Raw genomic sequence first — 23,781 nt, 5'->3', positions numbered from 1 at the left:
ATTCATACTTGGAGTTGGACAGTGGCATAGCAGTAAAATACAACACTCTGAGAAGGTGACTCACATGAGAAGGTTTCAAGTTTACATCCAGAACCCACCCTGGCTACGCTGGTCACACGCGTGCCCTGATTCAGAGCTGGCTGAAGCTGGGGACAAATCAGTCTTGGGATTCTACTATGGGTGCTGTCCCTCTCTCTCATTTTCATTTATGGAAAAATTAAGTTTTTTTATTTTATTAATTATTTATCTAACTTTGTTTGTTCTTATTTATTTATTTATTTATTTTAATTTGACCAGAGAGGGACAGAGTGAGAAAAAGAGAGTGATGTAAAGCCTCCAGGTCTGGGACTCAAACTGCGGTCAGCCATGTGGGAGTCTAGCACCCTTAACCACCATGCCATCTGCCAGCCCCAAATCTTTTTTTTTTTTTAATTTGTCAGAAGGTGTGTGCACCCTTCAGAGAGAGAGCACAAAACAGAGAGGAAGAAAGCACCTCCACCCCCTACCTCCTGAGAATGGTCATGGCACGGTGTCTTTTCCTCTATCTCTCCATCTCTAGGATTTGGGGCATGCACACACACACACCCAGCATGTTCAAGCCATCAGGGCTATGATTCAGACCGCAGTTGGCCATGTGGGGTCCAGTTCCCATAACACTAAGGTACGGAGCCAGCCTTGCAGGTCTTTGGAGATCACATGCTAGCATATTTAGTTTTTTGTTTCTTGGGTTTTTTTAACAACTACTTATTATTACTTTTTTTTTTTAAGAATTATTTCATTTAATTTTATTCATTCACTCATTATTTTTAATTTGACCAGAGAGAAAGAGAGAAAGAGACACAGAGAGACACAGAGAGAAAGAGAGAGAGGAAAAGTGAGAAGGCAAGCCACCAGACCCATGACTTGAACAGTAGTCAACCATGCAGGAGTGTCCAGCGCCTTAACCACCATGCCACCTGCTGTTCCCTATTGGTGTTATTTTTTAATTTGCTGCAGAACACATGAGTTCACCAGAGACACACAGGTGGGGAGGGAGGAAGGGTATGATGAGAAAGCAAGCTGCCATGTCCAGGACTCAAACCATGGTTGGCCATGTGTGAGTCCAGCGCCTTATCCACCACACCACCTACTGACACCCCCTCTCCCTGCATACTTGGTTTTATAAGCTCAGAAACCACCATCATTAGTTAAAATAAAAAAGTAATTAAACTCTCAGATGCTAATTCCTGCCAGCCAAGACACATACTTCAAATACCTGAAAGAGACGGAAAAGTAAAGGGCTAGATTTGGTTATATGTCCACTCTCTCCAGTCTTCCAGGACCAGGTGAAGGCAGGGTCACAATGCATGACTGGCCTAACCAGCTGCCTTGGTGCTCTTACACCGTATGTGTATTCTCTGCCTGGAAGTGAGGTGCAAACAGCAGGCTGCCTCAGAGTCGGAGCCACAGAAACCTGAGCACCCGGCACTGTCTCGTGGTCCCTCCAGGCTGTGGTTGATCCCTCCAGGCTGTGTTCCTCCAGTGAAAGCCCTGGGAAACAGCGCCCACATTTCTCTCTCCCTTTCTCTGCTTCCATTCTACCTCTTCAAGATGGTATTTTGTGTATTGTTCTTATTCATGATATGTTTACAGTTTAATTCTCAGAGGGCAGGCTTATTTCCCTGTTTTCCAAATTCTTGGCAAGTACCTCACTGTAGTCCCTAATTGTTACCTAGGTAGTCGGTACGGATCTTTTTTCTTGAAGAAAAATACCCAAGCAATATTTTAAACTTAGGTTTTTCTCAATCTGGATAATTAAAGAAAATGTATTTTTTTTTCAAGTCAATGAACACTTATAATTAAAGTATTGTACAAAGTACTTTTAAAGTACAGAAAGAATTGGGACCAGCAGTTAGTGTAATGGCAATGTTGCTGAACTCCCATGTAGTCAACCGCGGTTCAAGTCCCGGACCCGGCGGCTTAAACTCATGCCGGGCACGTGTGTGTGCGTGCGTGCCCAAGATCCCGAGAGAATGGAGAAGGGATTGCGGTGTGGCCATCCCCCCTGGGGGATGATTTCTCACTTTCTGTCTCTCTGTCTCTCTCTGTCTGTCTGGCGAGCGCACGCGCCCTATAACAAAAACCTCTCCAAAAAAATAAATAAATAAAACAGTATATAAAGGCCCTCTTTCTTTACTGGAATAAAAAATTTAGGAATTTCAACTGCTGAATTTTCTGTTTCTAGGAGACAGTAACATGGTTCACATTTCCACTTTTTTGGGAATCTCTTAGTCACGATCTGCAGAAGTTGGTCCCGAGCAATTCGGAGATAGGTCTTCTTTATCTTCATATGCTGTTCCACACCAGATACAATACAGATGTTCTTCTCTTAAGTAACTAGTCAATATTTGTAATTTTTCCAGTACACTTGAATCTTCACTGATATATTCATCTTCGTCCTGTGCTTTTCCTTCCTTTTCCTCTTCCTCAGTTTCCTCATCAAGTTCCGACCAGTGCCATGCCTCCTTGGGAACCTGAATATTCTCCTGGGCGTCTGACTGCTGACAGGCTCGCTGGCTTCTTTTAAGATCTGCTTCTAGCTTCATTTCATCCTGCTTATTTTTAAGTCGCATTCGAAACTGCGCTGCAGCTCTCTCTCCAGCTTGGTTTTTCATGTGACTCTTTCTTCTGTAGCTTTCTCGTTTTTCCTCTGCTTTCCATTTTAAGAATGTGTCATGACCAATACCACTTTTCCCTGTTTTGACATTGAGAGGAATCGGTTCAACAATACCATCTCCGCTCTTGCCAAGAGCCTAACTGCTTTTATATCCCATCTTTTGGAGCAAAGCAAACCCTTTGTTTTCACAGCCAAGTGCATTCTTCAATCCAATGTCACGTCCCTCTTGTTCTTCCTCTTTTAAACTCTTCTGCGTATTTTTCAAATTAGCTTCCTGTCGTTTTTCTTCTTTTCAACAGGCTTCTCGGATTTGCCTCAGCATTGGCAATCCTGGTCTGATACCATCTCTGAATGGACATTAAGGAAGGAATCAGACATATGATCCTCTTCTGCCACGCTTATTTTCAAATGGTAATGGTATCTGGCAGCTCTCAGGTCCCGGCCCAGCTCTGGAGAAGAAAATGTACTTTCTAGAAGTGAGGCAGTATCTGTCTGAGCCTACACTTTCTGTTTGCACATTGACTGGTGCTTCTTGTCTCCCCAGTTTATCCCTGGAGGCAAAGGCACTGGTAGTTTAGAGCCTTAAGGCTTCGTGGTTGTTGCAGGGCTTGGCATCCAGTTGCTTAGCAGCTGTCATGAGTCCAGGACAGAGACATCAAAAGGCTAACCCTGGGCGGGCCTACAGCCTGTGCTTACGTGAACTGAATCCCACAGGGCCGACTGCCCAGTTGGGTCTCAGATCCAGTGGCTTAAAAAACATGCTGGGTGTGTGTGCGGGCGTGCCCTAAGTCCCAGAAGAAGGGAGAGATGGAGGAGAAAGGATTGCATCATGACTATTCCCCATGGGAGGTGCTGTCTTACTTCCCCTCTCTTTCTCTGTCTCTCTCTGGCAAGCTACATGTGCTCTCTGGCAAATTAAAAAAAAAAAAATAGCTACTCTCTATGTCTTGGTATTTCTGCATTTCTGTCTCCAGGGGCTCCAAAGGTCTTTACAAATGCTGAGTATCAACAAACCATTTGTTGTAGAATGACTGTTTTGTTCCACAGGGAAAGGCTGGGACAGCAAATAATTGTGCAGGTTATCTGCATAGAAACAGTTGCAGTGTTACTGTTATTATCCTTATTGTCACAGTAGCAATGCACGTACTATACCATCTAGCTGTCCAGACCATTGTCCTTAATAACTAATGTAATTACGATACAGGACATATACACTGCTGGGAACAGCAGACCAGCAGACGGCATAGAACTGAGGTGCTGGACTTCCACCTAGTTGATTGGCGGATTGGCGTTAAAGTCCCAGCCACCTGTAACTAGCTTCAGTGTAAAAGGGGCTTTATCGGCGTAAATAAGGACGTCTTCTAGAATCAGAGAACAGAAACTTCAGCCAGAGTGGGAACGGTCCTGACGTAGGTTGCTCTGTCTCATGAGAAGCGAGTGGCCTGCGTGTTCCCCTCCACATCTGCTGCTTCTCTCCGCCCTTCCTTCTCTTTCCTTTTCTGCTTCATTGTGTACGCGATCCCCCAAGCCTGGGCTTTACCATCATTTCTTATTGTAAGCATTTCACGAATATGATTTGATTTTCTCATGTATTAATTCCCAGCCTCTGAGAAAAAATCAGGTATGTGCTGTTTTTTGTTTTTTTTTTAAAAAAGAAGTGTGACCTTAGGACGTGCATGCTCATCAGAGAGAGACAGAGACAGAGACAGAGGAAAGTGAGAAATCATCCCTCCCGAGGGTTTGGGAGGAATGGCAATGCCACAATCCCTTCTTCTTCATTCTGCTCCCAGGATCTTGGGCTCACACACAGGTGCCTGGTGTGAATTTCAAGCCCCTGGGCCAGGGGTCTGAACTGCAGTTGGCCATGTAAGAATCCAGCAACTTAACCACTATGCCATCTGCTGCTCTCAGTCATGTGCTTCTGTTACCGAACTCAAATAAGGTTCGCTCACCCAGACACTATAAACGCAAACCATAGGCACATGGTGTGATGAAGGAAAGCACAGCTTTATTGCAAAGCGAGAGCGGGCAGCTCATGCTGAAAAGACCTGTCTCCCCGAGATGTTCCCCACATGCGTTTTTAAGGGCAAAAATTAGGGGGAGAGGTCCCAGGCGCATGATCAGTTCAGTGATTGGTTCAAGAGGGTGTGGTCATCTCGTGGGCATTCTTGACTGGCAAGGCCTTAGATAATCAAATTTCTCTTCAGGTGTCTGGAGCCATTCAGCCTGGAGTCTTTGAGCTCACAACCAGCAGTTTCCAGCCTATAAAACATCTTACATGTTGAAATAAAACCCTTATCTTTCCTTTAAGTGAGAGTTTTAGAGGTCCAATGGTCCTCATTCATGGTCCATGTTGGTCATTATCATAAACAAAGTCTGAAGACTTCTCACTCTGGCCATTACAATGTCAATGGACCTTTATTTCAAGAACCATAGAAAATACAATGGGGGGTCCTTGCTCAGTTTCACTTCTCATCTAGTCAGTTCTACCTGAGCAATTAGGCGCACAGAGTTTGTGCGTTGAGGTCATGGAGGTACCTGGAAATGTTTCTTCTGGGTCAGTGGAAGGGGGGCTTCTCTGAGAAGGTGAGGGCCAGGATATGAGTGATGGGTAGAAAAGGGATGGCATCTGTTATCTCTGTGACCTTGGGTGGACCCTCGGCCTTGAGGGGTCTCAGTTTTCACCTTTAAAGTGAAATAGTGTTTCTCTTTCACCGGTAATCGTGACAATCAGCTAAGACAAGGTATATAATTCTTTTTTTCTAGATTATAAAGCTTTGTACCAGAGTTATAAATGAATCAAGTAGAGGCGCTGGCAAGTGGCGTGGTGGTTGAGGGTGTTGGGCTCCTGCCGGGACCAGCTCGGCATGAACACGTTTCTCTGAGTGGGGAAGGCTGTGGATTAGAAATAGACGTAATAACAAACACACAAAGACACACAAGTATAGAAAAGCGAGGATGAGGATCGGGTGGGCACAGCCTCTCTGATGGAGAAGTTGCGACCTGAACCAGCCTCAGGTTTATTCTTTTAAAGGGCAGAAAATGGGAGAAGGGGAAAGTGGGATGCAAAGGGAATGGGGAAGAAGGAAGTGGAATGCAAACAGACTAGGGGAGGAGAAAGTGGGATGCAAAGCCAATTGCTTTTGGATGTAAATCCACTGAAGATGTGAAAATGACTGGCCATGTAATTTCTCTGATCTTGTTTGGGGGACAATCTGATAAAGGCATGTGACTTCCTTTAGCCTGATACTAGGCATTATCTTGGGTATTGGGTATCAACTACAACAGGAAGATAACCATTGACAACACGCAGATACTGCTTTCGTATGTAGATGCTTCTCGATAGCCCTGCTAGAGCAGCTTATGGAAGGGCGTTTCTGCACGTGTCTACAGGCCACATGTTTTCATCACATGTTTTCAGATTGGCTGCTCTCCACAGACTCCCACATGGCTGACCATGGTTCAGTCCTGGACCTTGTGGCTTATTTTCTCACCCCCCTTCTTCTGGTCAAGTTAAATTAGAATATAATAAAAGCAGGGCCAGCAGGTGGCATGGTGGTTAAGGATGTTGGATTCCCATATGGCCAACCATAGTTCAAGTCCCAGACCTGGTGGCTTGATTTCTCACTTTTCTCTCTCTCTCTCTCCCTCCCTCCCTCTCTCCCCCCCAATTTGCTCAAATTAAAATAAAATAAAGTTAAATAAAGTAATTCTTTAAAAAGAATAATAAAATTAAATAAAATAATTTTTAAAAAGAGAAAGAAATTAATCAAGTAGAGGGACCGGCAGATGGAGTAATGGTTACACCACTGGATTCCCACATAGATGACCCCAGTTTGATTTTCCAGACTCAGGGATTTAAAACGCATTATAGCTGTGTGTGCGTGTATACCCAAAATCCCAAGAGGAGAATGAAGGAGAAGGGACTGTGGCATGGCCATCCCCCTTGGGGGATGATTTTTTGCTTTCTATCTCTTTCACTCTCTCCAGTAAGCACACCTACCCTATAGCAAAAATCTTTCTTTCAAAAAAGAAAATCAAATAGAAAGTTATATATTTAGGTGATATTATGTGTGGTTTCTTTGTGAATTAGCAGGATATATTTTGAAAGTAATTCTTGTGTAATATACTCAACGTCATAATAATTACATATGATAAATTATTCAGTTAAGATTCAGATGGTAAGTACACAAATTTTTCATTTGGTTTGAATTAAAGTTTGGCAATACAACATATGTAAATTGTTTCAAAGCATAAAATTAGGTACAGCTTTATAACGCAGCAGAGCTTTTAGTATGTGCTAAGCCCAGTAGGGTGCAAAGAAACAGCAGGCCTCCTAAGAAATATGGGTCTGCTTATCTTTGGGGAGTGAGCTTCAGGTGAGAAAAACTTTTGCTGAAGAATAGTGATAAATATATTTGGAAGTATATGATTAGTGGCAAGTTCAGCTATAGAAATTCTTAGACTGGAGAGGTCATCGAAGACTCGCACGGTCAAGGAGAGGTTGGGGTTTCAGAGGTGAATAGAATCGAATAGGGAAAACTGGAAGAGGCTATGTGCTTCAGGGAATGAAATGTAGAGCCTTGCAGATCCAATGGCCTAGAATGGTATATTTCAATAGGGAGATATTGTTGGAAAGATATGTTCAAGCCAAAGAGTCGTAGACCTTGAATGCCAGCCTAAGAAGTTCAGGTTGTAGTCTGTGAGATTCTTAAGGTTTTTGAACAAAGAAATTAGGTTAAGAAGGCAGTATTTTTTGGGGGGATGGGGAGAGATTTTTGCTATAGGGTGCGTGTGCTCGCCAGAAAGACGGAGAGACAGGGAGAGACAGAAAGCGAGAAATCACCCCCCGTGGTGGTGGGGGGATGGCCACACCGCAATCCCTTCTCCTCCATTCTCTTCTCGGGGTCTTGGGCATGCACACACACGCATCCACCAGGTCCAGGACTCAAACCGTGGTCGACTACATGGAAGTCCAGCAACATAGCCATTACACTAACTGCAGATCCCAAGAAGGCAATCCCAAGAAGGCAGACTAATTTCCCTTGTCTCAGTCAATGAGATGGCCTTGAGAACAGTCCATTGACTTTAGCTTCTGACACCCATGCCCCCTTCCAGAAAACTAGAGAACTACTTGCGTGACAGGAATGCTTAGTGCCATCCAAACTAGTTTTCACTCTATGTGTTTCATTCTTTCTTCTATTTTCTTTACACATAAGCAGATTTTTTTCAGACTGTAGTTCTCTCCTTTGCCGTACTTCACCCACCATGTCTCCAGCTTGTTTAGAGCCAGTGTGGAGCTAATTTCAGCAGCCTTTGATGTTGTAGAGTAAGAAGACTTCTTAGGGACAGATGCCTAGCAGGTACTTATCAAACCTCGTAGATTCACCTTCATTTAATATGTCTTGAGTCAATTTGGTAAGTCCTGGAACGTGTAAACTCTACCACACTCATTACAGTATCGTAAGTGCTGTTGAACTTTAAGGGTAGATGCCTGAGCAGTTCCCTTACTGTTTTTAGTCAGCTGAGTGAGTCATCATTTGGGAAATGTCCATAGGGTTGAGGTAGCAACGCTGTTCCAGACACTCGTCCTGGAGGGGTTAGCTTGGTTGTCAAGTGCCGCAGCAGTGCCACCACCAGCAGTAAGATCCAGGGTCTAAGAGGAGTCTGACAGGATAAGCCTTCTCTGCTCATGACCATGAAGGGTAGTACAATATCATCCCTTTACAAACAAAATTAGTTTGTCACAAATTCTGAAAAAAATTCTTAGAGGCGAGATTGGGCTGGCTAAGCCCCATACAAATGGCAGCAGAGTTTTCTTCTATGTTTTATTTCTGGCTTGTTTTTAAGCCACTTCTGCAGGAGGTCTGTATGATGTGATACATGCTTTGCATCTTGGCAAATCAAAAGAGTTTTATTAGGACCAGCAGGTGGTGTGGTGGTTAAGGGGCTGGGCACTCCCACATGGCCTACCACAGTTTGGGATCCTGGACCTGGTGGCTTGCTTTCTCTCTTCCTCCCTCCCTCTTTCTCTCTGCCTCTCTCTCTCTCTCTCTCTCTCTCTCTCTCTCTCTCTCGTCAAATTAAAATAATGAGTGAATGAATAATTATTTTTTTTAAAAAAGTGTTAGATCATATATCAGCTTTGAAGGTTGAAAGCCTACATGTTCAGATTGTGAGATTGGAGGAGGGGAAGGAAAAAGGGAGGGAGTGAAGGGAAAAAGAGTATGTGTGTGTTCACATGTGCATGTGTGTGTTAGAAGGACATTCCTTATTCTGAATACTTAGAATCAGCAGACAAAAGGATTTCTCGCAATATTTATCACAGCCAGGTTGAGTCATTCAGGCATAAAAGAAAATCGAAGGAAGGCCCGGTAGGTCACAATAACAAAGACTTTCAGTGACTCACTCTAGCAGTCTTACAGTTCACTCTGTCTCTTGGGCTTGTTTTCCCTGACCTATCCTCCATTTCCCCTGAGGAGGACAATTATTTAGTAAGATCAGTTCAGTCCTGCTGGGGGTAGCTTTGACTTCCATACAGAATACTAATTTATACGTGTAAATAATACCTAGTTAGGGTTTGACCACACCATTTTTTTTTCTTTTTCTGGCCACAGGTTTCCAAGTCTCAAAACTTTAAGATTGTCAGTGTAGTGAAGCTTATTTACTCTGATGTCTTAGAATTAAGATTTCTGGGGCCAGCAGAAATCTGTGGTGGTTGGGGTGCCGGACTCCCACATGGCCAACCGTGGTTCGAGTCCCAGACCTGGTGACTTGTTTTTTTCACGTTCCTTTTCTCCCTCTCCCGGTCTCTTTCTGGTCAAGTTTAAAAAAAAAAAAAAAAAAAAAAAAAAAAGAATTAAATAAATAACTTTAAAAATTAAAGAAAAAAGAAATATTTTCTATTTTCTAGAGGTTGTAAAGAGCAATTTAAAAAATACTCAGTGGATTAAAGTTGTGGCAGAAATTTAATTAAGCTGTGGAGCAGTTATTTTAATTAAAACTTGAATATTCAACCTACGTTATTACTTTTATTTTTTTGAGTCAGGAAGAATGAAGTCCCTGTTTGGAGGTATCTGTGAGGCTGAAACAAGGACATAAAATCCGAAGGAGTGAATGATTAATAAATGCTTTATCTTAAAATATGCCCTGTGTGCTCATGTTGTAACAGCAATCTGATGTGGGACTAAATTCAGGATTCAGAGGGAACCTTTGAAGGTTTAATCCACATAAATGTTGTATTACCCGTTGCTTTCTCTAAGTATGACAGACTTTTCTGTACGCAGCACTGTTAACTCTTCAGTTCTTTTCTAGTTCACGTGTCCTTAGGATCTCTCTCTTTCTGTTGCTGCTGTTCTTTAGGCACATTCAGAACATGAGTGAGATCAAGACTGATGTCGGACGAGCTCGGGCGTGGATAAGGTTGTCTCTAGAAAAGAAGCTCCTGTCCCAGCATCTCAAGCAGTTGCTCTCCAACCAGCTCCTCACCAAGTAAGATGCTGCTGTTGGAGACATTTCTGTTCCTGTGACCTTTGTGCTTGTAGAGAAGAGTGCATAAGCTGATGGACTGGCTTCTTCAGCATGAGTCGCTGATTCCTGTGCACACACATTTTTATCTAACAGGCATATGCTTGGGAGCTCTGTCTCCACAGAATCTTTGATCATTTCTGGGCGGGCACAACAAATGTCACAACCAAAAGCCAGGTTGCTCTGCTTTAATGAGAAGAAAAGCTAACTAGTCCACACATGCTGATGATAACATTCACAGGATAGGTAGGACTTTTGGAAACCTCATACAGTAAAAATCACAACAAACCCTGGAGTAGTGAAAACAAAAACAGCCACAGTAAAGGGCTTCTTCTGACAATCTTGCCAGTACTTAACCACCGAATAGTTTAGAGCCAGGAAGCCAATTGCATGTCAGTTCATTGTTTATCTTTTTTAATTTTTTTTAAGAATTATTTAATTTTATTTATTAATTCATTTATTTAAATTTGACCAGAAAGATACAGAGAGAGAGAGAGAGGGAAAGTGAGCAAGCAAGCTACCAGGTCGAGGACTCAAACCGTGGTCAGCCACGTGGAAGTGTCCAGCACCTTAACCACCACACCACCTGCTGCTGGCCCCCATTGTTAACCATTTTGATAGTTTCCCTTTACTCTATCAGGAGTTGTCCAGATCCGTATGTTTGAGTTAATTGTCCAGATCTGTATGTTAGAGTTAATTTGAAGGCTGAGGACTTTGTGTTCTCAAGAGCAAAGATATGCAAAGAATTCAACAAAGACCTCAAACATGACAGTCTGTTGAAATACCTTCATGATAATTCAATACCTCTCATAGTTTTGCATTTGTACGTTCTTAACCTCGCATTACTTACCCCGGAAGCATTTTAGAATGAGTTTCTCTTTTTTTTTTTTTTTTTAAGTTTATTTCTTCTTACCATCTGAGTGAGAAAGGTACCAAATAGGGCTGCCACACCATGACCCACCCTGGTCTCAGCCAGTGTGGGTCACAGGCCCAGCCACATGTGCCCAGTGCTCAGGGAGGGCCCAGGAAGTGAACCCAGGACTTTTCAGTTGCTGGCCCTTAGAATGACTCTGTATGTCCAAAGAGTAGTTCTGATAAAAACTGCTGTATGAGAAAACAGCCTGTGAACGTGACCTTGTTCTCTTAAAACTGACATTTTTTTTCTTCCAATTATAAAAGTCATTCATGCCCATTGTGACCAAAGTACAAAGAAGAAAATGATCATTTTTAATTCTGCCACATAAAGAATAATACCAAGTATTCCACCTATTTTCTTCTGTACTTTATTCATATTCTCTTAGTTGAGTGTATGCTCTATTTGTGATTCAGTATCATCCTGTTCTTAGCTTAATTATAAACATTTACTTTATCACAAGAGTTGCAACTCTCAGATACTGCCTTTTCTGTTGACTGTTGGGCCTTAGGCAAGATATTTAACTTCTGTATCTCTCTTTTCCCCATTTATAAAATGAAGTTACTAATAGACTTGCCTCACAGGGTGGTAACTTAAGGGAACCCTGTAGGGTAAGGACTTAACTATTCTGATAAAACACTCGAAAAGTATTTAAATGTAAGTGCTTAATAAAAGTTATTTATTGCTTTTAGTAGTAGTAGGTCCTCTACTGTTAACTCTTTCTAAACTTTATTTTCAGTGGCCACACAATATTCCAACATGAATATCTCCTGATACACTTTTGCTTTTATGAATAGCATTTTAGTGGACATTTTTAAATGAATCTTTGCCCATATTTCATATTGTATTCTTAGCACTCAATCCTGAAAGTAAAACCAGTGAGCCAAGGTTACCAACACAGGGCTTTCCCGAAGACTGCGAGGATGGCTTTTCATTGCTCCCTTGTCAGCACTGGTTGTCACTTTTACATCTTTATTAGTTCAGGGACCAGCAGCTGGTGTAGTGGTTACATCACTGGATTCCCAAGTAGTCGACTGCAGTTCGAGTCCCAGACCTAGTGGCTTAAAACTCACACCAGGTGCGTGCGTGTGTGCCCAAAATCCTGAGAGGAGAATGGAGAAGAGATTGTGGCATAGCCTTCCCCCCCCACTTCCAGGGAGTGATTTCTTGCTTTCTGTCTCTCTCTGCCTCCCTCTGTCTCTCCTGCGAGCACACACACACACACCCTATAGCAAAAATCTCTCTTAAAAAAAAAATCTTTATTAGTTTGATAGGCAAAGTGGGTATGTGGGATTTTTTTTCTTTAATTACTAGTTAGTTTTAAAATGTTTTATGAACTCTTTACATGTCCATAGTTGTCTGTTCTCTCAAGATTTAAGTTTCTACCCATTATTTGACTATGTGGAAGCATGTGTTAAAGATCAAGACATATGGAAAGCATGAAAAATCTAGTGCACCGTTTTGTGCTTGTCTCGCCCTTTCTCAGGAAGCTGTACAAGCGTTACGCTTTCCTGCGCTGTGAGGAGGAGAGAGAGCAGTTCCTGTACCACCTACTTTCCCTCAATGCCGTGGACTACTTCTGCTTCACCAGTGTGTTCACCACCATCAGTAAGTCTGCAGAGCTGCTACACGAAGAGTTACTCAGGTGGCTAACGGAATAATAGCATTTACATGTTTAGAAGTAAAATAAGCCATAGTGAGAGGGACATGGGGTTAGGGGTGGGGGTGGGCAGAGCTCCCATTGCGGATGGTGCTGCTGGAAGACAGCCTCTGCTCTCTGCAGTGGGGAGTGCCTCCCTGAGGACAGCTGCGTCCTGGAGGCGAGGCCTTCCCCCCAGTGGGCCACGTGGCATGACCGATCACAGGGCAGTCCTAGCGTTCACTGTGGAGTCCACTGAGGACCGGCCGAGACTGCGTGGTGGCTCAGCATTCCCCCAGCCAGTCCTGCCTTTGTCCTTACGTGCAGATCCCTGGAGGATCCTGTGCGTCCTGGTTTCTGCCTCAGAGCCCAGGCTGTGGTAGGAAGCGGGAACCAGCGTGGACATGAAAAGGAATGCCTTCTTTAAATGAGAGTTACAGGGCTGGCCCCATAGCACAGCAGTTAAGCACTGTGCAGGGAGGCTATAGAGCATGTGTACTCACCAGAGAGAGAGGAAAAGTGAGAAAGCTAGGCACCAAGTGTGGGACTCAAACTGCAGTCGGCCATGTGGGAGTCCAGCACCTTAACCACCATGCCACCTGCTGCCCTTCACCCCAGTGTGTTTTCCAAGGCACTCGGGCCAGCCATGTCCATCCAGGTTCCTTTGCACTTTCCTTTGTGCTTGCAGTGCACTAGAGGGGCCAGCCCTAGATGGATTTTTTTTTTTTTTTTTTTGGAGAGGTTTTTGCTATAGGGCACTTGTGACCGCCAGACAGAGAGAGAGAGACAGAGAGATAGAAAGCGAGAAATCACCCCCCAGGGGGGATGGCCGCGCCACAATCCCTTCTCCTTCATTCTCCTCTCGGGATCTTGGGCACGCACGCACACGCGCCCGGTGTGAGTTTAAGCCACCGGGTCCAGGACGCAAACCACGGTTGACTACGTGGGAGTCCAGCGACATAGCCATTACACTAACTGCTGGTCCCAGCCCTGGATACATATTTTTGAAAGAAAGCTGAATTATAACATTTATTCTACCCACTGTTACCAATTCTTTTTTTCTTGTATCAATTAGTAATTGTGTTCAGCAAGAAGTATCAGAAACTTGAAAGCCAGTGTTTAAATAACTTAGTTTTCTTTCTTCTTCTTTTTTTTTTTTTTTTTTTTTTTTTTTGTGGGTTTTTTTTTTTTGGGCTCGCCTGAAAGACAGAGAGAGACAGAGAGATAGAAAGCGAGAAATCACCCCCCAGGGGGGTGGCCACACCACAGTCCCTTCTCCTCCATTCTCCTTTTGGGATCTTGGGCACGCACACACACGCACCCGGCGTGAGTTTAAGCCACCAGGTCCGGGACTCGAACCACGGTCGACTACATGGGAGTCCAGTGACACAACCATTACAGTAACTGCTGGTCACACTTAGTTTTATTTTTCTTACATAGTGAAGAGTCTCCAGGTAGGCAGTCTGCAGTACACCCAGACTCACCCCTTTCCTTTTAGACATCCTTAGTGTGTAGATCTGCTGTGATCGCAAGATGGTTGTTTTCAATCTACCTTGCAGCAGCCAGGGAGAGTGTTAAGGAGGAAGAGCAGGATCTGTGCTAGAAAAAAGCATAATTTTCAGGACCAGCAGATGGCATAATGGTTATGTCCCTGGACTTCTCCGAAGTTCCTGGATCCAGTGGCTTCAAACCCATACCAGGCACATGTGCATATGTGCATCTCAAGAGGAGAATGGACCAGAAGGGATTGTGGAATGGCCAGTCCCCCCTTAGGGATGATTTCTCACTTTCTGTCTCTCTCTTGTCTCTCTCTGTCTCTCTGGCAAGCTCATACACCCTATAGCAAAAATCTCTTTTAAAAAAAATAATAATAAAACTCTAGGGGCCAGCAGGTGGCATGGTAGGTAGGGCATTAGACTCTCACATGGCCAACCACAGTTCGAATCCCAGACCTGGCAGTTGCAGCTTGCTTTCTCACTTTCCTCCCCGCTCCCCTTTCTCTCATGAATGCATATGCACTATAGCAAACAAAATAAAATGATAATAATTAATAAAATTAATTAATTTTTAAAAAACTATAAACATCTCTAATGTTTCACTGACCACAACTGTGTAGGTTTTGTTTTGTTTTAAGAATTATTATATTTTGGGGCTGGAAGGTGGCATAGTGGTTAAGGGTGCTAGACTCCCACGTGGCTAACTGTGGTTTTAGCCTGGACCTCGTGGCTTGCTTTCTCACTCCCCCCACCACCCCCGTCCCTCTCACTCTGTCCCTCTCTGGTCAGATTGAAATGAAATGAATGAATGAAGTTAAATAAAACAATTCTTTAAAAAAAAATGATTATATTTTATTCATCATTATTATATATTTTTTAATTTGACCAGAGAGAGAGAAAGAGACAGTGAGGAAGCAAGCCACCAGGTCTGGGACACGAACCATGGTAGCTTTGTGGGTCCAGTGTATTAATCACCACGCCACATGCCAGCCCCCTAGGCCTGTATAGGTTTTGGATTTCTAGTCTCCAGTAGAGGCAGACAAGGAAAAAGGGAGCTGCAATGGTTATTAGCTAACTTATAGTACCCAGCATGTAGGTAATATCTACCATTTATGAGGTTACTTCAAGTATAAGAATGTAAGTTGTGAAGTACAGTTTTTTTATTTTTTGTTTTGTTTCATTTCTTAAGTTTGCAGTAGGGCACATACGCTCACTGGAAAGAGACAGAGAGAATGGCAGAGATGGCACATGAGAAAGTGTCCTGCAAGGGGAATGGCCATGCTGTAGTCCCTTCTCCTCCATTCTCTTCAGGATTTGGGGCATGCACTCACATGCCCCCGGCATGAGAACCGGCCAGGTCCATGCTGGATCGTACAGTTGGCCATGTGAAATCCGGCTGCCTTCACCTCCACCAGATACAGCGTTTGTTTTTTGTTATTGTTGTTGTTGTTGTTGTTGTTGTTTTTATTTAAGTTTTTAGTTTTTGTGCTGTAGGCCACATGCACTCACTGGAAACAGAGAAAATGAGAAATCATCCTCCCAACCTCAGCAGGTGTGACCTTGCTGCAATCCCTTCTCCGTTCTCCTCTTGGGATTTCTGGGTACATGAGCAAGCACGCACATGTACCTGACAGGTTTTTCAAACTGCTAGGTCTGAGACTTGAACCACTGACCATATGAGATCCAGCACCTTAACCACTGTGCCGTCTATTGGCCCAACTGAAAGAAAAGAAATAGAAGAGAGTGTTGGGACTCCTAAATTCCTCCTTACATCTACAGATTTCTCTTCAACTGAGTAACTGTTTCAATTTGAGATTCTTTAAGGAAAGAGCCTAAGTCTAATGATGTTGCTTTTTTAAATAAATAAACTGTGAAATCCCTGTTGTGCATCCGTGGGCCATGGGCCATCTACTGCCACAGAATTGCTGACCTTCAACACTCCTTTTTCTGTAGTTTTTCTAATCCTATCAGCAAGAAATGAGAGGGCCTCTGGCACCTAAAATAAATTCTTACGCTAACCTCGCCTGCTTCCAGTTTCAAAAACCATTTGATTCTGATGATTACTAAACCATGAAGAATGGCCTTTCCTTTGACATTTTCTTTCTCTTCATCCAAAATAAAAGGACAGAAAAAAAGGTTATTCACCCAGCATAAAGAAAGTCGTTTATGTAAAATTAGGGAAATGAACCATTTATCCCATTCGTTTTCCTCGTTTGAGAGCGCTGAGTCATGAGTGCGTATTGTAGGCTGTATCCCGGCTCCTTATACAGTAAGTGTTCTTCATCCTGCATGTAAACTGTTCTGGGAGGGCTTCTCACACGCTTCGTGTGACCGAATTAGCAAAAAATCTCAAGGATACCAACAATTTTTTTTTTTATTCTACCATACTTTAAAAATAAATAAATAAAAAGCAGGGGACAGCAAGTGGCATGGTGGTTAAGGCACTAGACGCTCCCACATGACCAACCACAGTTTGAGTCCCGGACCTGGTGGCTTGCTTTCTAACTTCTCTCACTCTCTCTCTCTCTGGTCAGATAAAAATAAATGAATTAATAAATAAAATTAAATAATAACTGATTCTTTTACAAATATAACTATAATGGACAAAGAATATGCTGATATGTTTGTGTCGTCCTTGGTTTTTTAAAAAAAGGAGAAGGCGTGTGTCATGTCTGACTTGCGTGTCCACATTCGAGCGAAGGACAGTGGTAGGACAGTGACACCTGGTGGTGTGCCTTCGGAAGGAGAGGGTTTCCCATGTCTTCACTCTGAGGCATCTCTTGTGCACAAATCACCTTTCTTTTTCTTTTTCTTTTTCTTTTTTTTTTTTTATGTTTTTGCTATAAAATATATGCACTTGCCAGAGAGATACAGAAAGTGAGAAATCACCCCCTGGGGGAAATGGCCCTCCTACAGTCCCTCCTCCTCCAGTCTCTTCTTGGGGTTTTGGACACGCATGCACACATGCCCAGTATGATTCTCGAACTGCTGGATCTGGAACTTGAACCATGGTCAGCTTAAGTGGGAGTCCAGCACCTCAGCTACTACACCACCTTCTCACCCCGTGTGGATCACCTTAATGGCCGTCAGGTTGTGGTTTATAGACTTTGACGGCATGTCCGGAATGGATGTACCATTGGTTATTCTTCTTGGCTGTGCATACTGTGCTGTTATCTTGGACGGGGAATGTTCCGAAGTACAGCACTTGAAAGCATTGCCCGAGAAAACCAGCAGCAGTTGGATGCTGTCCACGATGTCATCGACCCCTCTTTGTGTGTGAAACCACAGTAATATGATCATTTGTACCTGATTTGGGTGTAAAGTTAATTTTTAAAAAAATTAGATAGTGGAACCAGCATTTGGCATAATGGCTATGTCGCTGGACTCCCATGTAGTTGACTGCAGATCAAGTCCTGGACCCAGTGGCTTAACCTCACGCCAGGTGCGTGTGTGTGTGCCTAAGATCCTGAGAGGAGAATGGAGGAGAAGGGATTGTGGCATGGCCATGCCCCCTGGGTGGTGATTTCTCGCTTTCTGTCTTTCTGTCTCTGCCTTTCTGGTGAGTGCACACGCCTTATAGCAAAAACCTCTCAAAAAAAAAAAAAAGAAAATTATGTAGTGACAACATCATATAGCATAGTCTGTGTTTATGTCCCCGGTCACTCTAGTGTTAACGCTTGTGACTGCAAATTTAATGGCACTGTGTATGTTGTGGAAACTGGCACAAGTTTTGGGACTTGTGAATTACAAAGTCACCTTCCTAGACTGGAGGAAATCATAATCTCATCTTTTGGTCTTTTTTTTTTTTTTTTTTTTAAAAGGTTTTTGCCTTGGAGCGTGTAGCGGGGTCAGGGGGCACAGTGAGAGGGAAAGCAAGAAATCACCTCCCAGGGGGATGGCCATGCCACAGTCCCTTCTCTTCCATTTTCCTCCCGGGACCTTGGGCACACACTCCCATGTGCCTGGCGTGAGTTTCAAGAAAGGGTCAGGGACTGAAAACTGTGGTCGACCATGTGAGAGTCCAGCAAGACAACCACTACACCATCTGCTGGTTCCTCATCATCTTCTCTTAAAATACTCCTGACAGATCATACAAAGCAGTCTTAGATAGTTAACAATTCATGACATGTATTTGTTTTATGATCAGAAGAACTCTGTTGTAATTTTTCATTAATTTCTGCATTTCTCTCTCAGTGATTCCATATAGGTCAGTGATCATCCCTATCAAAAAGCTGAGCAACGCGATCATCACTTCCAACCCTTGGATCTGTGTCTCGGGAGAGCTGGGAGACACGGGCATAATGCAGATTCCCAAAAACCTCCTCGAGATGACTTTTGAGGTACCGTCAGTATTAGCCTTTCTTAGCAGAAAATGTCATCTGTAGTTGTATAGGATTCCAGTTTTGTTTTTCATTTTGCCTTGAATCAAATTAAATACAGGGACAATCACACATGTCGTCATTTTTGTGATTATATGCTTAAAGCTGTCTCATGTAGCTCACACTGATTGGTTTTGTATTTTCATTGTTACTGTAGTCGTTAAGCTCTGTTTCTGTACTTGTAATGGTGCGCTTTCTGGCTTTACCTGGTCGTATTCCTTGATTCCCAGTGCCTGCACTGGACTCAGCAAGCAGGAAACGTTCAAGTAAATGCTCTCTCCATGTGGTTCTCCTCCCTATTATGAAACGATCTGCCTAAACCCGGCATCCTTTGGCAAAAGGACAGGAGAGCTGAGATCCACACTAATGGCTTTTAGACCACACAGTGACTTTTATATAGTGATTTATTAAAATACTTTTCCATATTATTGTCAGTTTTTAGGTCCCACCTGGTGAAATATTTACATGTTTTTCAATCCGCGTGCAGGAAGAAGACAAACACCTGCTCATGTTCCAGGAGAGAAGTGGCGCTAACTGAATGCCCTGTTCTTTGAGGTCTAGGAATAGCAGTTTGCACTTAGAATCACAGTGCCCCTAAGGCCCCATTTTGGCCTTATCTGTGCAGTAGACTCACAGCCATCTGTGTATAAAAGATTAAAACCCTTGGCTTTTCTGCACCTACCAATTATGGAACAGAAAGTACATTATAAGTCCCGTCACCGCTTTTTCCAAGCCCTCTCTCATCTACCTACTGCTTTCCATCTCTGCCACATGACTAATTCACGAGGCCATCCTCCTGTGCTGAGTCACTGGGGCCTTCTCACTGGGGCCCAGTGAGGCCGCGAGCCTTGGAAACCCAGGCTCTGATGTTCCCATCCAGCAATAGTCAGTTGGGGCCTGCAGTCTTTTCATTATCAGATTTTAAAAGTTAAAATTTAATTAACATTTAAAATGTAAAAATAAATAAATGAAAGGAAAAAAAAAATCAGGCTATAGGGGACCAGCAACTGGCGTGGTGGTGAGGGCACTGGACACTTCCACATGGCCAACTGCAGTTTGAGTCCCAGACCAGGTGGCTTGCTTTCTCACTTTCCCTCCCCCACCTCTCTCTCTCTCCGTGTGTCTTACTGTGGTCAAATTAAAAAATAAGATAAATGAATGAATAAATAAAATTAAATAAATAATTTTTAAAAATTTAATTAACATTTGATTTTACTGTTTCTATTATCATTGCTTTATTTTGTACTTGTTCACAAAGGGCCAGTAAGAATGTTGCTAACTGTGCCTTTGTACTGAAGCCTCAGAGACTTCTAGTTAGATAAGGTTTGATGTCAGGCTGCCTTAGTATTTTATTAGAAACAGGAAAATGTCTGTTGTAGTGACGGTTTTTAACCTAGAGTTGTTCTCCTGACCTCTCTGTGACAGAATCCGAATAGTGTCCTTCTCCCACTCTCATCCTTTCAGGCACTCAGCACTGTCTCAGTGATGCTTCTGGGTTCCCCAGTAGAAGTAACCGTTTCTTCCCCCGTCTTCTCCTAGCAGCAGTTCCACCTTGCCTCATTTGGCAGTGAATGTCCTTGTGTCTCCTGCATCATCAGGTGGGGGCTCCCTGAGTACAAAGAATACGCATGAAGTACTTGTCCAGTGCGTGGCTGAGCATATCATGCAGGGAGGGTCCCTGCACCTGTTACACCAGGCAGGTCTAGGGTGATGCCGCCGATAAAGCTGAGAGGCAGCAGGATAGGTTCAGGTACTGACACCTGCGGTCCTATCCTTACAGTGCCAGAACTTGGGGAAGCTGACAACTGTGCAGATCGGTCACGATAACTCAGGACTGTTAGCCAAATGGCTAGTGGATTGTGTCATGGTCAGAAATGAAATCACAGGACATACATACAGGTAAGTAAATGGCCTTGGGAATGCAGGAGTTTTTTCTTGAGACTCTTTGGATCTAAAAAGGTTTAGTAATTGTTTTCTTTTTTTTTAAAGAATTATTTATTCAATTTCATTTATTCATTTATTTATCTTAATTTGAGGAGAGAGAAAGAGAAAGTGAGAAAGCAAGCCACCAAGTCCAGGACTCAAATCGTGGTTGGCCATGTTTGAGTGTCTAGCCCAACCTTTACGCCACCTGCTGGTTCCGGTAATTGTTTTCTTTTGACAGCTTTTCAACTGCCTTCCCCAAGTTTCAGTTTAGTTTTCAAGTTTGTTTTGTTTGTTTTTGTTTACATAATGCAGAACTGCCTCAGATGACGATCATTCTAATGTTTAGTCCACAGCACTGAAAGAGCTTCAAATAATTTCAGGAAGCAGAAGAATCTCTTAGAATCTACTAGTTAAAGCCAGTGCTACTCTGTGGAAGCATTCTCCTCTTTTATCCTGTGACTTAACTCCCATATTAATACTGAGTTTGAAAATGATCTTTCTGAGGCCAGTAAGTGGCGTGTGGTTAAGGCGCTGGACTCACACATGGCTAACCCCAGTTCGAGTCCCAGACCTGGTGGCCTGCTTTCTTTCTTGCCCTTTCTCTCGCTCTCCGGTCAAATTAAATAATAATAGTAATAAATAAATTTGAATAAATCATTCTTTTAAAAAATAAATAAAAATCATCTTTCCAAAACTAATCAAATAATTTTCATGTAGAGTAGGTCTAAGAAAATACTGAAGAATTTTTTTTAATTTTGAAGGGCGTATGATAATCATTTGTGGTTATGTAGGAGCATAGTTTATATTTTCAGAATTCATACAAAGTGTTTTTAGAGATGAAATGTCCTCAGGCTGGCAGGTGGCATGGTGGGTAAGGTGCTGGACTCCCACATGGCCAACCATGGTTTGAGTCCTGGACTAGGTGGCTTGCTTTCTCACTTTCCCCTTCTCTCACTCCTTCTCTTTGGTCAAATTTGAAAATAATAATAAATAATAATAACAAAATTAAATAAATAAATTTTTAAAAAGTATCCTGATGTTGGCTAGTTCTGTAACCTTGTGGTTAAGGCAGACAGATCCCTCATGGCCTAACACATAGTTCAAGTCCTAAGCCCAGTGACTTGAGAAACACACTGAGTGCACGTGCGTTCATGTTCCAAATCCTGAGAAGGTTAGAGAAGGGAAGCAGGATTGTGGTGGTAGCATTCTCCTTGGGGTGTACTTTATCTCTTTGGCAAACACATTGCTCTCTGGAAAAATAAAAATTTATAATACATGTATTTTTTAAATTTGCTGTAGGGCATATGCATTCACCAGATGGAGAGAGAGTGAGAGAAAGTGAGAATGCAGCTCCAGGAGGGAATGGCCACACCACGGTCCCTTCCCTTCCTCTCAGGATTTTGGGCACACGTGCACACACACACCCGGTGTGTGTCTCAAGCTGCCTAGTCTGGGGCTTGAACCATGTAGTCCACCAAGTGGGATCCAGTTGCCTCAAGCACTACGCCACTGGCTGGCCCTGTAATTTATTTTAAATACTTGAGCAAAATATAAAAATGACGCACATGACAAAATGTTAAGTCTAAATGATAAAAATATAGCTATCTAATATGCTATTCCCTAATTTTCTTTATTTCCAACATTTTTCACGGTTTAACAGTCCATAATCATTAACGTAATGGGCTTCACCCATGGTAGCATTTGTAGAACTAGTACCAAAAAAAAAATCAGTGACGCCGAGATTTCTTCCTCTCCTACTAGATTCCCCTGTGGACGGTGGCTGGGAAAAGGCATTGATGACGGGAGCCTGGAGAGGATTCTGATTGGAGAACTGATGGCCTCAGCGTCCGACGAGGACCTCGTGAAGCAGTGTCGGACCCCACCCCAGCAGAAGTCGCCCACTGCCGCTCGGAGGTTGAGCATCACTTCACTGACAGGAAAGACTTCCAGTAAGTTGCTGATTTTCTTATTTTCCAACATGCCTCAAGTGTTAGAGGTTTCATGAGGCCAGTTCACAGAAAACAGTTTTATTAATCAATTGTGGCAAGGAAATTTTAAGAAGAACAAAGTTAAGGAAAATTAATTTGGGAGAAGGAACTTTAAAATGGGGGAGAGAGTAAAGAGAAAAAACAAAGGCAAGACATTAACAAATAACCAAGAGACCAGCAGGTCATGTGGTGATTAGGGCACTGGACTCCCACATCGCTGACTGTGGTTCAAGTCCAAAGACCTGGTGACTTGCTTTCTCACTTTGCCTCTCACTCTGTCTCTGTCTGGTGAATTCACATGCCCTCTAACAATTAAATAGTAGTAGTAATAATAATAATAATAAAATAAGTCATTCTTCTACCATCCCCCCCAAAATAATCAAATGCCTGAAGAATTTAGATGTTAGGGTCTCATTTATAAAACTACATGCTCTCAGGCTGGCCCTGTGGCTTGGTGAGAAGGGAGAGCCAGATCCCACATAGCCATCCATGTGGTTTTAAGTCCTGACCCCAGTGGTTTCAAAAACACGCCATGCAGTGACCAGTGAATAGTGTAAAGGTTCTGTCACTGGACTCCCATATAGTCAACCACAGTTCAAGTTCTGGAGCCAGCAGCTTGAAACTCACACCAGGCACGTGTGCATGCATGCCCCAAATTCCAAGAGCAGAAGGAAGAAGGGATTGTGGTATGACAATCCCCCCCAGGTGGTAGTTTCTCGCTTTCCATCTCTCTGGCAAGCGCACATGCCCTATAGCAAAATCATTTATTTAATCATGAAAAACATGCTGGGGGTGAAACATGAGGCGTGGTGGTTAAGGTGCTAGACTCCCACATGGCTGATTGTGGTTCAAGTTCCTGTGTGGACACTTTCCTCCTCCTCCTCCTCCTCCTCCTCCTCTCTCCCCTCCCCTCTCCTTCCCTCCCCCCCCTCTCTCTCTAGTGAGTGCATGCACCCTATAACAAATTAAAAAATAATAATAATGGGGCCAGTAGGTGGCATAGTGATTAAGGGCACTGGACTCCCACATAGCCAACTGAGGTTTGAGTCCCAGACCTGGTGGCTTGCTTTCCTGCTTTTCCTCTCTCTGCCCCTCTCTGGTCAAATTAACATACATACATACATACATACATACATACATACATACATAAATAAATCTAAATAAAATAATTATTTTTAAAAAAAAATAAATTAGGGACCAGCAGTTAGCATAATGGCTATGTCGCTGGACTCCCACGTAGTCGACCGTGGTTCGAGT

The 23,781-nt window shown here is 43.1% G+C and overlaps 1 protein-coding gene and 1 pseudogene across 1 annotated transcript in view; one reads left to right on the top strand and one right to left on the bottom strand.

Annotated features, from left to right (window-relative positions):
• DENND5B (DENN domain containing 5B) overlaps positions 1-23,781 on the top strand; it is a 138,091-nt gene that overhangs the window by 104,803 nt on the left and 9,507 nt on the right. Inside the window, exons 18-22 of the mRNA XM_027768116.1 lie at positions 10,019-10,147; positions 12,583-12,704; positions 18,426-18,571; positions 20,391-20,509; positions 22,298-22,485. Of these exons, the coding sequence (XP_027623917.1) occupies positions 10,019-10,147; positions 12,583-12,704; positions 18,426-18,571; positions 20,391-20,509; positions 22,298-22,485 (704 nt within the window). The remainder of the gene's footprint in view (positions 1-10,018; positions 10,148-12,582; positions 12,705-18,425; positions 18,572-20,390; positions 20,510-22,297; positions 22,486-23,781) is intronic.
• On the bottom strand, positions 2,250-4,218 carry LOC102502821 (G patch domain-containing protein 11 pseudogene; annotated as a pseudogene).

Source organism: Tupaia chinensis, unplaced genomic scaffold (genome assembly GCF_000334495.1).
Source record: "Tupaia chinensis unplaced genomic scaffold, TupChi_1.0 Scaffold145519_1, whole genome shotgun sequence".
Classification (NCBI taxonomy): domain Eukaryota; kingdom Metazoa; phylum Chordata; class Mammalia; order Scandentia; family Tupaiidae; genus Tupaia; species Tupaia belangeri.
The sequence above is the reverse complement of the archived record's forward strand: the minus strand, read 5'-3'. Positions and strand labels throughout refer to the sequence as shown.